The sequence below is a fragment of the Mesoplodon bidens genome (genome assembly GCF_964165515.1).
Source record: "Mesoplodon bidens genome assembly, chromosome: 2".
Lineage (NCBI taxonomy): Eukaryota > Metazoa > Chordata > Mammalia > Artiodactyla > Ziphiidae > Mesoplodon > Mesoplodon bidens.
Window position 1 is genome coordinate 45,646,486 of NC_138177.1, and position 14,628 is coordinate 45,661,113.

General features: G+C 43.4%; 1 protein-coding gene across 20 annotated transcripts in view; it reads left to right on the forward strand.

The window, feature by feature from the left end:
• LOC308612554 (uncharacterized protein) overlaps positions 1-14,628 on the forward strand; it is a 164,087-nt gene that overhangs the window by 110,416 nt on the left and 39,043 nt on the right. For 8 of the 20 annotated variants that reach the window (XR_014015116.1, XR_014015117.1, XR_014015118.1 and 5 more), the window contains exon 5: positions 8,317-8,377. The exons of 9 other annotated variants lie outside the window; for them this stretch is intronic. Coding sequence is in view for 4 of the 11 variants with exons in the window: in XM_081225090.1 (XP_081081216.1) it covers positions 8,317-8,377 (61 nt within the window). In the remaining 7 variants the exon portion in view is untranslated. Of the gene's footprint in view, positions 1-7,285; positions 7,503-8,316; positions 12,795-14,628 lie in introns of those variants that run through there. 3 more of the 20 variants (XR_014015119.1, XR_014015122.1, XR_014015121.1) reach the window with 2 other exon arrangements.

A 14,628-nucleotide genomic window follows, 5' to 3' on the forward strand; every position in this document is an offset into this window, starting at 1 on the left:
CATTGTCATTGACAATGTTTTTGTCCCTCCCACCCCCTCCATAATTCATATGTTGAAGCCTAAGCCCTAATGTGATGGTGTTTGAAGTGAAGCCTTAGGGAGGTGATTAGTCATGAGGGCAGAACCCTTATCAACGGGATTAGTGTCCTTATAAAGGAGGCTCCAGAGAGATCCTTCTGCCATGTAAGTACACAGTGAGAAGATGACCATCTATGAATCAGGAAGCCAACCAGCCTCCAGAACTGGGAGAAATCAATTTCTGTCATCTATAAGCCACCCCATCTATGGTATTTTGTAGCCAGAACAGACTAAGATAGTTATCCTTATGTAAAGTACTGTTTGCGTGTGTCTGTGTAAGTGTGTGTGTGTGTGTGTGTGTGTGTGTGTGTGTGTGTGTGTAGGGTGCTGGTAGTGAAGCAGTGGGGAAACCTGAGGGGCAAGTTGGGAATGATTTTATACTTTTGTAACTTTGCTCCTATAGTCACCTCTGATGCTTCTGGAAAGAAGGTCATTCTGGCCTTGGCTCAGCAAATGACAAGGGGCTAATTCTCTGAGATGCAGAGACCTTGCTCTATCAGTCATTCTCTGATGTGTCAGAGGTTTTGACAGAAATACCAGAGGCTCTTTAATTAAATTTGTGGACCAAAGATGGCCTGACAGGGAAAGCATACTGATAAAAATCTATGTTATAGCTTACATTTTACATTAGACTGTACTACTTGTGCACATATAATTATATTTTTCAAATGGAATTTTTAAAATGGAATCTACACCTATGTGTTTTTGTTTGCTTTTATCATATGGAAAACTAAGTATAGACTGCTTAGTTTGGACAGCTGGCAGCGTTATCCATCCCCTTTTCCTCTATCCTATCTTTTCAGCATCCCCCAAGCTTTAGTCTCTTTGCCTTCTGCATGTAAATGGGAGTAAATCTCACCTATCTTTTGCCTTTGCATTCCCCTTTACCCTTTGGTCTCCTTCTCTTTTTCTCTCAGTCAAGCTCATTGAGACAAGAGTTAACGCTTAGGGTCTACAATGGTGCCTCTGCCTTTTCCCTCACAATTACCCATGACTCCTTCGGCTTCCATTGCCCATCAACCTCCATCCCCACTCTGCTGAAACTGCTCTTGCTGTCACATGTCTCAAATCCCATGACAACTTTTCAGTCACTATTACATTTGAGCTCTGTAAGAAAAACTCATCATTTCCTTCCTTATTTCTTCTTCCTTCGGAGTCCACAACCCCACTCTCTCCTCGTTTTCCTCATAGCTCAAGAATCCATTCCTCCCAGCCTATGCTGGTTCTCCCTGAGGTTCTGTCTTGTACCCTCTGCTTTTCTAGGCTATTTACTCCTCCTGGGTAAAACCATCCTCACCCAGGGGTTCAGCCTTCACCTATGTGCTGATAGTTTCCAAACCTATACCTTCAGCCCAGATCTCCCTCTCGTGAGCTGTAGACATATTTATTTTAGAATGTTTCCATTTAATAGGAAGCTTAAAAGTAGGTCTGTTAAATTAAACTTATCATCATAACATTTAAACTCTGCTCCTTTAACTTGGTGAATAGCACTGTTCAACCACCCACATGAGATACTGAGATTCTTCTTAGACTTGACTCTACCTACATTCAGTCAATCAAACACTCCTAGTATGACAACCCTCTCTAATGTCTCCACCAACTGTCATCACTACTGCCAGTATTTTAGGTTGTGTTCGCTTTTCATCTGGGCAGATGCCTTCTGGGCTCCCTGCCTTTAGTCTCCCATACCTACAAATCACCTTCAGTCCATCCTCCAGGTGATCTTTCCAGAACAGTATTGTCCAATATGGTAGCGACAAGCCACATATAACTATTTACATTTAAATTAATTAAAATTAAATAAAATTTAAAATTCAGTTACTCTGGCTACATTTTAAGTGCTCAATAGCCCATGTGGCTCATGGTTGCCCATTGAACAGTGTAGATAGAGAGCATTTGCATCACTGCAGAAAGTTCTATTGGATAGTGCTGTTCTAGAACATAATTGTTTCATATCCCTGCTTGCTTCCCAAATGATTCCCCACATACTTCAGAGTAAACTCCAAACTCCTTAGCGTGGCATGTAAGATCCTGCCCTCCAGTCCACTCTCCCTTTCACTGTACCCTCCACTTGAAACCTGTGCTTCTCTCATGTCAACCCACTGGCCCCTGTCTCCATGCTTCTGCTTTTGGTTATGCTCTTTCCTCCACATAGAAGAGCTGCCTCCCTGTGTCCCTTTAGAACTCCTGCATATGCTTCAAACTCAGCTCAAACACTATTCCCTCTGTGAAGCTTTTCCTTGATTTTCTAAGCAGAGTTTAGACTCACCTTTTAATATTTTCCCTGGCAGCTTATACTACTATGATACTTCTCATTAAAAAAAAATCTATTGATTCACTGTGGAAGGCTGAATAATGCCTCTCACCCCAAGACATTCACATCCTAATCTCCAAAACTGTTAAATATGTTGCCTTACATGGCAAAAGGAACTTTGCATATGATTGAGTTATAGCACTTGAGACAGGGAGATTATTATGGATTATCCAGGTAGACTCTATGATGTAATCACAAAGGTCCTTACTAGAAGGATGCAGGAGTGTCAAAGTCAGAGATATAGAGAGAAGAAGGATATGGGATGATCAAAGCAGAGTTTAGAGTGATGTGAAGATACAGGAAGAGGCATTAAGCCAGGGAATGAGGTGGCCTCTAGAAACTGGAAGAGACAAGGAAACAGGTTCTTCCCTGGAGCCTCCAGAAGCAATGCAGCCCTGTTAAACCATTTTGGACTTCTGACTTCCAGAACTATAATATAATATCCTTGTGTTGTCTTAAACCAGTTTTCCACAACCCCCGGTCTGCGCACCGGTACCAGTCCGGGGCCTGTTAGGAACAGGGCTGCACAGCAGGAACTGAGCGGCAGGCAAGTGACCGAAGCTTCATCTGCCGCTCCCCATCGCTCACATTACTGCCTGAACAACCATCCCCCCACACCCACCCCTCACCCTCCCTGCATGGAAATACTGTCTTCCACGAAACCAGTCCCTGGTGCCAAAAAGGTTGGGGACTGCTGTCTTTTTTTTTTTTTTTTTTTGCTGCGCTGGGTCTTCATTGCTGTGCATGGGCTTTCTCTAGTTGTGGCGAGTGGGGGTTACTCTTCATTGTGATGCGTAGGCTTCTCATTGCGGTGGCTTCTCTTGTTGTGGAGTAGGGGCTCTAGGCGCACGGGCTTCAGTAGTTGTGGCATGAGGGCTCAGTAGTTGTGGCTTATGGGCTGTAGAGCGCAGGCTCAGTAGTTGTGGCACACGGGCTTAGTTGCTCCGTGGCATGTGGGATGTTCCTGGCCCAGGGAAAGAACCCGTGTCCTCTGCATTGGCAGGTGGATTCTTAACCACTGGGCCACCAGGGATGTCCCAGGACTGCTGTCTTAAACCAATAAACTTGTGGTAACTTTTTACAGCAGCAGTATGAAAGTAATATATTTACTTTTTCATCCATTCATTCATACATTTATGCCACATATCATTTGACAGGAATTTGCTGAGTACCTGCTTTGTGCCAGACCTAGCATTATATACTAAGAATAATGAATAAGACTCCATTGTTGCTGGGGGAGGTATGATGGAGGAAAGGGAGAAGGTGAGAGTCCTGGAAACTTGGAATTGTAAAGGTAGTGAGGGGCCAGACTATGAAGGGCCCCTCATGCTGTTGCCTAAGGTTGAGGCTGTTTTCGGTAGATGATGCAGAGCATCATTAGTTCATGGTCAGATCTTTGGCTGCCCAAGCATGGAAGTGGATTAATTCTGAAGGCAGGAAGACCCATCAGGCTGCTGCATTTTTCTGGGTGAGAAATGATGAGGACCAGAAGGAGGGCTGTGGGAGGATAGTTAAGGAAGTAGATCTGGTAACAGTGGGGTGATATTTCAGAGGTAGAATCGATGGGATTTTGTAATCAGTTAAATACCGTGCATGAGAGGGCAGAATCCAAGATGAGTCTGCTCCAAGATGACCCCGAGAACGGATGACTCTAAGTCAGTGCCTGGCACACAGTGGATAAGAAACAATTGTCTTGAATTGGATTGTGTGGCAAGAAGACAATGGTATAGATCATCGCTGGGAGGAAAGGATGATGCCAATGAATCTGAATAGTGGAGGAAAATAAATAGAAGAATAAGTGTGTGTGTGTGGGCACAAGGCGCTGGGGGAAAAGGATGTGAAACCTGTGTCCTGTTACTCCGTATGATTTTTACTACTCGATTTAAGCTTCTGCTCTTTAAGCTAGAACCATGTTCAGAGAGTGAATTTAGAAACTGTATAACCACCTTGAAGATGCCAGATTTCTCTCAATGGCAAGTTTAGCTATTATTTGGGTCTGAAATGGTTTTGAGCAGGGGAGGGAGAGTAAGGGGTGTGGGTTGACTTTTAGTGCATTTGTTGCATCATTCCGGAATGAGGGCAGTGCCTCAGTTTTCTCTCTCCATACTCCCCTTTGCTGATGGCTCGATATGAGAATGAAATGTGCTCTGGCATTGGGTGGTGCTACGTAGGCCTCCCTCGCCCAAGACCCTCTGCAGCATCCATGTGGTGGTGAATATTTGCCATACTGAAGTATACATCTATGATCTCTGCTCTTCCAAGTGACAGCCTGGTTCCACAACACTGATGGAAGAATATGCACAATTATCTAGCAAAGGCCCTGAAGCTCTTGTTTCCCACCAACCTCACTCTGAGGCATACTGACTATGGCCCCTGTATAACAGAACAGGGCCCATGGTTGGGAGACAGATATCTTCTTGGATTTGTGTTTACATAAAACATTGTTCTAATAGCCATGAATTGTGACTTTGCAGAGGAAAGGGGAAAAGTCTTATCGTTTAATTAGTTTGGGAAATTCTGGGTTAAACAAATGTACTTAATTCTCCAAGACCTCCCAGAAGCTTTACTCTACAAATATGTGCTGTGAATATCTGAGATAAGGGTAAAGATTTTCCTAAACATATTTGACTCCAGAGCACTATAAACATTCTGTGGAAAAGTGCTCCCTTCATCAGAGTTTGGAAAGAGTTGTCCTACTGAATTAGAGTGGCCAAGGTGTTTTTATTTGCCTGGCACACTCAGCAGGAGGCTATAACAAAGAACTCTAGCCATTATCCATCTTCACAAAGTCTCCAATGAGCATGAATCACTCAAGATTGACTGAAATGGTCATTGGACTAATCTTTCTATTCTGACACATTTAGTTTGTTGTGTGTTTTAAAAAAAATTTTTTGGAGTATAGTTGATTTACAATGTTGTGTTAGTTTCAGGGTACAACAAGGTGAATCAGTTATACATATACATATATCCACTCTTTTTTAGATTCTTTTCCCATATAGGCCATTACAGAGTATTGAGTAGAGTTCCCTTTGTTATACAGTAAGTCCTTATTAGTTATCTATTTTATATACAGTAGTGTGTATATGTCAATCCCAATCTTCCAATTTATCCCTCCCCTCCTTCCCCCCTGAAGAAAGAGGGGAGGGATAAATTGGAAGATTTATAAATAACCATAATAATTAATAATAATTCCAAATAATTGGAAGATTGATAAATAAACCATAAGTTTATTTTCTACATCTGTAATTCTATTTCTGTTTTGTATATAAATTCATTTGTACCCTTTTTTAGATTCCACATATAAGCGATATCACATGAAATTTGTCTTTCTCTGTCTGCCTTACTTCACTCAGTATGACAATCTCTAGGTCCATCCATGTTGCTGAAAATGACATTATTTCATTCTTTTTTATGGCTGAGTAATATTCCATTGTATATATGCACCACATCTTCTTCCTCCATTCCTCTGTTGATGGACACTTAGGTTACTTCCATGTCCTGGTTATTGTAAATAGTGCTGACACATTTAGTTTGGATTGGAACTCACTTTTGCTGATGAGCCAGAATATAGGTGTAATTAGAGCCACCTCTGTCATCCTTCTATATCTTATCACACTTGGAATTTCATTTCCTCTCCCTAGCCCAACCCCACAAATGGTTTCTTATAATAAAAACAATTCATGTTGGTTTCCTTCTTAAAAATTGTTTTAAAAATACTTTGAAGGGCTTCCCTGGTGGCGCAGTGGTTGAGAGTCTGCCTGCCGATGCAGGGGATACGGGTTCGTGCCCCAGTCCGGGAGGATCCCACATGCCGTGGAGCGGCTGGGCCCGTGGGCCATGGCCACTGATCCTGCGCATCCGGAGCCTGTGCTTTGCAACAGGAGAGGCCACAGCAGTGAGAGGCCCACGTACCACAAAAAAAAAAAAACCAAAAAAATAAACAAAAAAAAAACTTTGAGAACACTAGATAATTTTCTTTGGATATTGGAGCATAATACAATAGTGCCTAGTTATTTATGTTCTGTTTCTCTTATTCCCACATGAATACAAATGCACCATATTTTGCAGTTTTCAGTGAACGTTATCATCTATAATCTCATTTGATCCTTAAAACAACTTGACAAGGAGGTGATGAAACCCCATTGTCTTAGTCTGCTATAACAAAACAGCACAAACCAGGTGGTTATAAACAGCAGAAACTTGTTGCTCAAAGTTCTGGAGGCCAGAAGTCTAAGATTAGTATGCCAGCATGGTCAGGTTCTAGTGAGAGCCCTCTTCCAGGTTGTAGATGGCTGACATCTCATTGTGTCCTCACAGGGTAAAAGGAGCGAGGTAGCTCTCTAGAGCCTCTTTTATAAGGGCAATAATCCCATTCATGAGAGCTCCACCCTCATGACCTAATCACCCCCCAAAGCCCCACCTCCTAATACCAGCACATTGGGCATTAGGTTTCAACATATGAATTTGGGAGGAATATAATCATTCAGCCTATAACACCCATTTTATAGAAAAGTGAAGCAAATAACATATTTGGATGCCTAGTTTATGCCAGGTATTTGGCAAAGCATTTTACATGTATGAGCTCATTTAAAGTTCTCTGTATTAGGACAGGCTATCCTCATGTTAAAAATGAAGAACTTGAGACTATGCGAGTGACTTAACTTGCCCAAGGCTACATAACATAAAAGTAAGGTGTGGTATTTATACCCATGTTTGCTTAACCCCCAAGCCCACTCTCCTTCCACTACGGCACCCTTAAAAAGAGGACGCTGAGAACAAGGGCAGCTCAAGATTTGCACAAGTTCACACAGCAAGTTGGGGAAAGTGCTGGGATTAGGATGTAATTCACTTGACTTTTAGTCCAAGGGCCTGTTTTCTACATACTTTTGCCAGGTCACTGGAAGGCGTTTTCAAGAGTAAGTAATGACCTGTGAAGTGTCACTGACAGCAGCCACAATAACAACTGCATGAGAGCAATGGGAAGAGGAAAAATAATCAGTGGCTCCAAATCTCCCACCTGTCCCTCAACGTCTTCAATGTTGCCAAGTAGAGGAGATCCTTCATTTCTGTGAAAAATGCCACCTTAACTTCATTCTCTTTTGTCACATAGGTAAGGTGCAATATACTTAAGGAGTCTGGGTCCTCCTTACCTCTTCTTTTCATTACCAGAAAGAAAATAGAGCAAATTCCACCACCCACCCTTTAGTGATACCTACTGTTTCCACTAATCAGATGAATGTAATTCAGTAACATCTCCCGACCTTCTCCTATGTGGGAATCCCTGTGTTGGTGTCACAGGGACAGCTATGGAGGTGAGTAGGGCAGACTTTCTCAGAGCCTGTAGTTCAAACATGGTATGAGAAGCACTATTGAAGAGGTACAAACTGTCAGGAAAGTAAGAGGTGAGGCAGTTAGGGAGATAAGGAAGGAGCCCATGGCATTTAGCATGGAATGTTCACCGTTATCACTCAGAACAATTACTGGGGTGTCCTGCCTGCAGTCATCATGTACTTACTTCATCAGTGACGTTTACTGTGTAGTTACTGAAAAACAACAGTAGGGCAAATTTTTGTTGCCATTTCCCTAAACCCACAGCCTTTTTAAAGCTTTCTTTGATACTAGGTTGGGACAAAAAGGTAGTTATGCTCCTGTGTCCTGGACCCATCCTGAGAGCTCCTTGACCCACATGAGACAGGAGTGTGAAGCAAAAGAGAAGGGTCTGGTTTTTATGGAGTTGCTAGGTCCCAGTCCTCCTCTTGGGAGGTGGGAGTATCTGTATTCATCTTCTGCTTTCTGTTTCCTAACTAACTCTTCCCCTCTCTTGAATGCAGTGGTGGGCAGAGTCTGAGCTTGTGCCCCGTGCAGGGTTATTGCTGGTGGAAGTGATGTAAGAAATCATTCTGCTTATCTTCTTGCTCATTCAGGCTCTGAGTGTTGGGCAGAAATAGAGTCATCCAAAGGCGGAATCGAATGGATGGAACCAAGGTGAGGAGTGAAGGTAGCAGAATCTATTTCCAGCGTTTTGGGGGATTATGTTATTATTCATGGATTAGTTCCTTTAGCTATTGAATGAGGATCTATAGGTCAGGCCTTACTTCTATGATTAACAAAAACTTTGAGGATAATAAGGGAAATATGGAAATAGGTTTAGGTTTCTCAAAGAAGAAGAGGCACTTTATAAATCCAAGGCAGTTTCCTACAGCCTCTTGGGTTCAAAATTCCAATGGGCTCACATTGGCCAAACTTATGTGTGCCATTGCCCAATAATTTTCCCTCTTGCACATTTAGGCTTCCAGATCGTTAGGCTGAGAGAAGCAAGGACTTCCCTTGAGGAAATACAGAACTGTTTTTCCACTATTCCCTCCACTCCACCATTGACTCGGTGAATCTCTGAGAATCTCTGGAAGAGACTTCAGAAGTCATTTAGCCCAGCTGCCAATATATTCCTTTGATAAGCAGACAGGTGGGAATAGAAAGTAAAAGTGCAGTTAATTCTCAAGCGTTTGGATGTAGATTGTCCACAGACAGAGAGAGAGATTTGTGTGTTTGGAGACAGTGCTTGGGGTCTCTCCTTATCTGTTCCTTCTCCAAGCTAAATAATCACAGATCATTTCACTGGTCCTTAGAGAAGTGCTTTCAAACTTTTGAAATCACATAAATTGAAGCCATCTTCATCTAACTAGGTTGATGCTGCCTTCATTTTAATTCCAGAAACTTTTGGCTCTTCCCCATTCAGAAGGGATTGACTGCATTTGAAATAGGATGACAGGAATTACTCTCACTGAGATTACCCTTCAGCTACATCCCAGAACTGAGAGACTCTGCTAACTATGCTATTGCCATAATGACTAGCAATCATGGCACAATCACGGAAATGAATTAAATTATTAATTTCAATAGTACCCCATGGTGCATTTATAAATCCCACCATCTGGGGAACATAAATATGGAGGTCCACATTTTAAACTTGGAGGCATGGTGCTCAGTGCCAAGGGCTGTATCTTTGAAGGCAGTAAAGATTTTTCAAGATACTATATGTGGAGCAGCAAGCTGTGCATTTGAGAGAAGGATCTGTCCCTGGGTCTCTGTTAGCTTTACTATTTATTTAAGGCTCTCTTCTCCCTTATTTTTTAACAGGTTCTTATCGATAGACCCAATGTATAAAAATCTTGGTTTATGAAGATTAGGGGATGGGAAATAAAATCAAACTCTGACTTGAACTGTTTAGTTATTCACTCCCTTTTCTCTTCATTTCCTTTCATCCTCCCAAAGTCTCTTCTCTTATTGACTAGTTTCACTCATGTACATCTCTGTGTTAATAAGTTCTTCTTACTGAGATAGCTACTCTTGGTTTTTTTTTTGTTTGTATTTTTTTTGCGGTACGCGGGCCTCTCACTGTTGTGGCCTCTCCCGTTGTGGAGCACAGCCTCCGGACGCGCAGGCTCAGCGGCCATGGCTCACGGGCCCAGCTGCTCCGCGGCATGTGGGATCCTCCCGGACTGGGGCACGAACCCGCGTCCCCTGCATCGGCAGGCGGACTCTCAACCACTGCGCCACCAGGGAAGCCCTATTCTTGGGTTTTGAATGGGTTCAAGATCTGTCTGAAACTTTAAGATCATTGTTCCTGAAGCAGAGAGAATGGAGGTCCTAGAGGGGTGTGTGACCTACTCTAATCAAAGAGATTTAACCCTCTTTCCTTATGTGGAACCATATGACCAGATGTTGGGGTTCTGTGAGCCTTCCCTGTTTGCCATCTGTGATGTCCCCAAGGGCTGGTGAGAGAGGGACACTTCTAAAGAGCATATGTAAATGACTTCCACGGAGCACTGCAGGGACTCCCTAGGCTACCTTCTTCCCACTATGGATCACCAACTCAAAGCCAAGCAACAGCCCAGGTCTCTGCCACTGTATCACAATTTCCTAATATCCACAACAACTAGATTTCCAGCCGATGAGTTCACTTAAGATGCACAAGAAAACTGCATAGCTTCCTGCAGGATAAATGATTCTAAAACATCTGGGGTGTTGTGTAGCTCTTGTTCTCTGTGTATCCAGGGCTTTCATGTAATTTGTGTGTTGGCTGGCTGATGATGAAGATGACTGTTTAACACTCCTTTTGGTGCCTCTACTTGTGCACATCTAGTCATACATAGCTTAGCCGGTCCTGTAAATTAATGTAGGCCTGCAAGCCAATATGATTTCTAATTAAGACTGAGGGCAAACTCTAAAGGTCTCCCCATCCCCCATACAGCCACCAACAATTGTTGATGTTCACAGCCATTCAATGAAACATAGCTTTCATATGTAAGTTTAAAATATTTGGGGATGAGCTATTTTTAGCAGCTGTCTTTTAGGTTGATTCCTTTCAATTCCCTATAGAGCCAAAAGTCAGGGTAACTTGAGATCTGTTGATCTGTAGCTTTGGGAAAAGGTGGTTTGTGCCTGATTAGAGTTTCATTTCTTCATTGTTTTAGATGCCATTCTCATAACTTAGCCAGATAAGCTTCTCATTAGCCATTTTACAGCAAGAGAATAAACAGAACCTGCAATCACGATAGACTTAAATGAAACTTCTGATCTTCATGGCAAGGTCCATTGCCAACAGCTTCCATTTCTGTCCCTGGAGTGTAAACATAAATATTCATCAAATTGGAGGAGCTGGACCTCTAGGGACTCCTATGTCCTGAGTTTATTAATGACAATGAAGGACCCCAAATCAGTGATTCATGCAATTTAGCCACAGCTATCCCCAACCTCTGTGGGAGTTCGTAGACTGGAATAATTACAAACTAAATAGTGATGATAAGGAGGAAATGTACTGTAGTTGGAGTTAGTGGGCTGAGAAAACAAATGTTTCCAGTCTCGGGAGACTCTGTTTGTTGTTATAAAGGAGAAAAGTAGAAGCAAAGAGACCTTGTCCTGATCTCTGTATGAGTTTAGTAGCTGGGAACGACCATATAAAGTTATCATAAAAAACAAGAGGTGATAAACACAAAAGACCCTTCAGCATCCTGCTCCCTGCTCGGCCTGCCACCCAACAGTGGGAAGACAAACAGTTGGTACTGGTTTGAGATGAAAATCTGGAACGGTCACTGCTTTGCTCTCGGAGCCAATGCTGGTAAGACTGGAGGAACCAGTGTAACTTTGCCTGTATCTGCTTCTGACTCAAACACCAAAAAAACCTCTCACACAAAGAAGTGAGAAACGTCCTATTCTGAGTTGGGGAGTTCCATGTGAGCCTGTCACAGCAGAAGCTCTTGGTAATTGCAAGGCTTCTTTTCTCTTTGGGTGTCAGAGTAGCCCACCCTAAGCCACCACCAGCTCTACATTGGTGACTGAATCCCTCTGAGGCCCAGGTCAAGTGGCCTGCCCAAGGCCACGATGGAGGGCCCGAGTAGACCACAAGCTCAGCAAGCGTGGCTTCCTGACAGAAGCAATACCTCTCCCCTACAGTCTCCTTGAACCTCACTCCCTGGATAGATGCACTGTCTGACCCTGCCCTGCAGCAAATAAAGGGAAAGTAAAAAACCAGCACTTCTTTCTAAGATGAAAGCATATGGCACCATCAAGGCGGGGGGGTGGTTGGGAAGAAGGATGCCTGGGAAGATTCAAAAGTATGTTGGATACCTCAAGGGCAACTCGTATGAGAGAATAAGATGTTTTCTCATTTCTTGAGCAATATCGAAACAACGCTTCACCCCAGGACGGGAGAATACCTGCCTGAGTGAGGACCAGCTCTAAACTGACTCAGCACTTCTGTTCAAGGATATTTACCCAGGTGATGCCCTTTCAGGTGAATTTTTCTTCATAGTAAGATCTGATGGCCGATTTAATTGGCCACAGAATAGAGAAACAACACAGCTCTATGGAGAATTATTTAGGGAAATCTAAAAAGTCCAGAGAACTCACACATTGATCCCTTCTAATATGGCCACCACGAAGTATGCATTAAGTTGGCAAACGTCAAAACAAGATCTTTCTAGGACCCACCTGGCTTCCCATATCCTTCATTCTTCTACTCAGATGCTTGTTGAGTTTTTCATGAGGGAAGCAACATCAGATCTTGCTTCTTTGGAAAAACCTAGTGAGGAGGTCTGGAAGAGGCTGATTTCTGCTGGAGGCTCTCTCTGGCTGCCCCAGGCCCCGCCCAGCTGCCCTGCAGGCTCAGAGAGCAGAATCCCCACACACACCTGTAACGCATTCATGGAACCTGGGTGTATGGTGACACACTTGTGAGGAAGCATGGCTCCCCTCTACCCAGGTGTGCTTGTGGGGAGGCTCTCTGAAAGGAGAGGGACCCTGCTTTACTCATACCTCTGAATGTCTGACTGCAAGCCTATCTCTGATGCTCTTTTAGGGCTGTCTCTAAAGCGCCCAAGAAATTAACCACAAGAATCTTCTACTCTAGGGAAATTCAGTTACATACGGATTCCTTGGGGACTTGCCTGACATTATTAGCTATTACTGGGTATCACTGGACATTACTGGGAATCACTGGATAACCTATGTGATTATCATGTGAGTAGGTCAGGCCCATCCATATTTCAAGGCCATCTCTGCTCCGGAGCAGGGGATCCCTCCCCGTCTCTGGGAACCATGACTTCTAGACCCATAGAGCCTAAAGTTGTAGGGATGGAAAACTCAGGTTTCTCAAGTGGGCCACTGGGAGTGATGGTGAGCAGGGCCACTCCTCCTTCCACTTCTTGGTCCCCATCCCCATTAACTCCCCCTATCAGGGCACATCACCATATGTTGGTTGTTGATTAAAGATGTATGTCTTATCCTGGAGGATGGTACCCAGTTCTTGCAGATATCATCTCTAAGCTAGCACTTAAGCTGTGCCCTCAAAAAACCATTTCATTGCTTTATCAGGTTTACAGCTTCTCTGTGTTGTGATACTTAATAGAACCAATGGATCCTTTGGTTGTGTGCCCACTGCCACACCTCCTTTTCTATAAAGTGGGTCCCTTAGTCAGAGGTGACATTAAGTGGAATATTAAGTGGATAGTAAGTGACATATTAAGTGGATGTCAGTAGATTAAACGTCTATAGTCAAGCAGGCCACAGCCTTGCAAACAGGATATATGTTGATTTCAATTAAGAAGAATTGCTGCCCTATCCAGGGTGAAAAGAATCTCCTTTGATCAATTTACCACCAAGTGGGTGGTTGAGCTCAAGGGATGGGCTCAACACTAGTCTTTGTGTGTCAAATGAGACATTTGGTGGTGATAACAACTAAGTTGGCTTTTATGAGTGGAGCCTGTACTTTAGGGCCCAGGCATGCCCTCTATCCCTGTCACAATTGCTATCTTATTCATGAACCCATCACACCAGCATTAGGGTGACTAATGACAGAGGCTGGATGACATCAACTGGCTTAGTTATTATGTGTAGTTGGATGTTTATTTGACTATTTATTCCATGGTGTTTACTCTCTGATGGTCATTAACATAATATAAAAAGATTTTCATGTTTCACACCCATTCTTATAGATCCATCAACATGTTTCTTTCTCAGATTTTCTTGTCTCTGATCTTCCAAACATCTTGGTTCCAGGTCCCTACCCAGCCAAGCCATTCACCGCTACTCATGAGTCTAGGGAAATTCTTACCTCGGCTGAATTCTCTTGCCATACACAGTTTATGATCAGATATACCACCTAAAGCTTTGCCTTTTGGAAGGATTTCCCCTCATTGCTGCAGGCCACCATTTAATGGGGCTGCAGTTCACCAGGAGTCCATTTTCAGCTTGTGCCCACACACTGAGCCACGCATAAACCAAATTTGGCCTTTTCCCACCTTCATCAGGTGGTCATAAGGGGCCTCCTATGTGGTCATAGATGTTTGCTAAGGGCAAGTGCAACAGTGGTGGATGACAAGGGCTTCTGCAGTTTTCACCCTCTGGCCCTGCTCATGCCTGATCCTGGATGTCCTACTTCCATCTTACAATTGATGGCTTTTATGCCTGACCAACCTTATGACTTGGTGGGTCTGATAAATGCCCCACAATGGGTAGCTCTGGCTGCGTGGTCGCTTGGTGTCTTATGGTCAGATGTTTCATCTCTACCAGGATGGAGTAGCATGCAAGGAACCCTCTTTTGAATGGTGTTTAGTTCTCTGCTATAGATGGCATACCCTTGCTCCAGAAGCTTAGAGTTCTAAATTCTGATTCTCCTGTGGGGTTTGCCATACACTCTGCACAATATCTTTTTGTATCATGAGATCCAATGAGTTGAC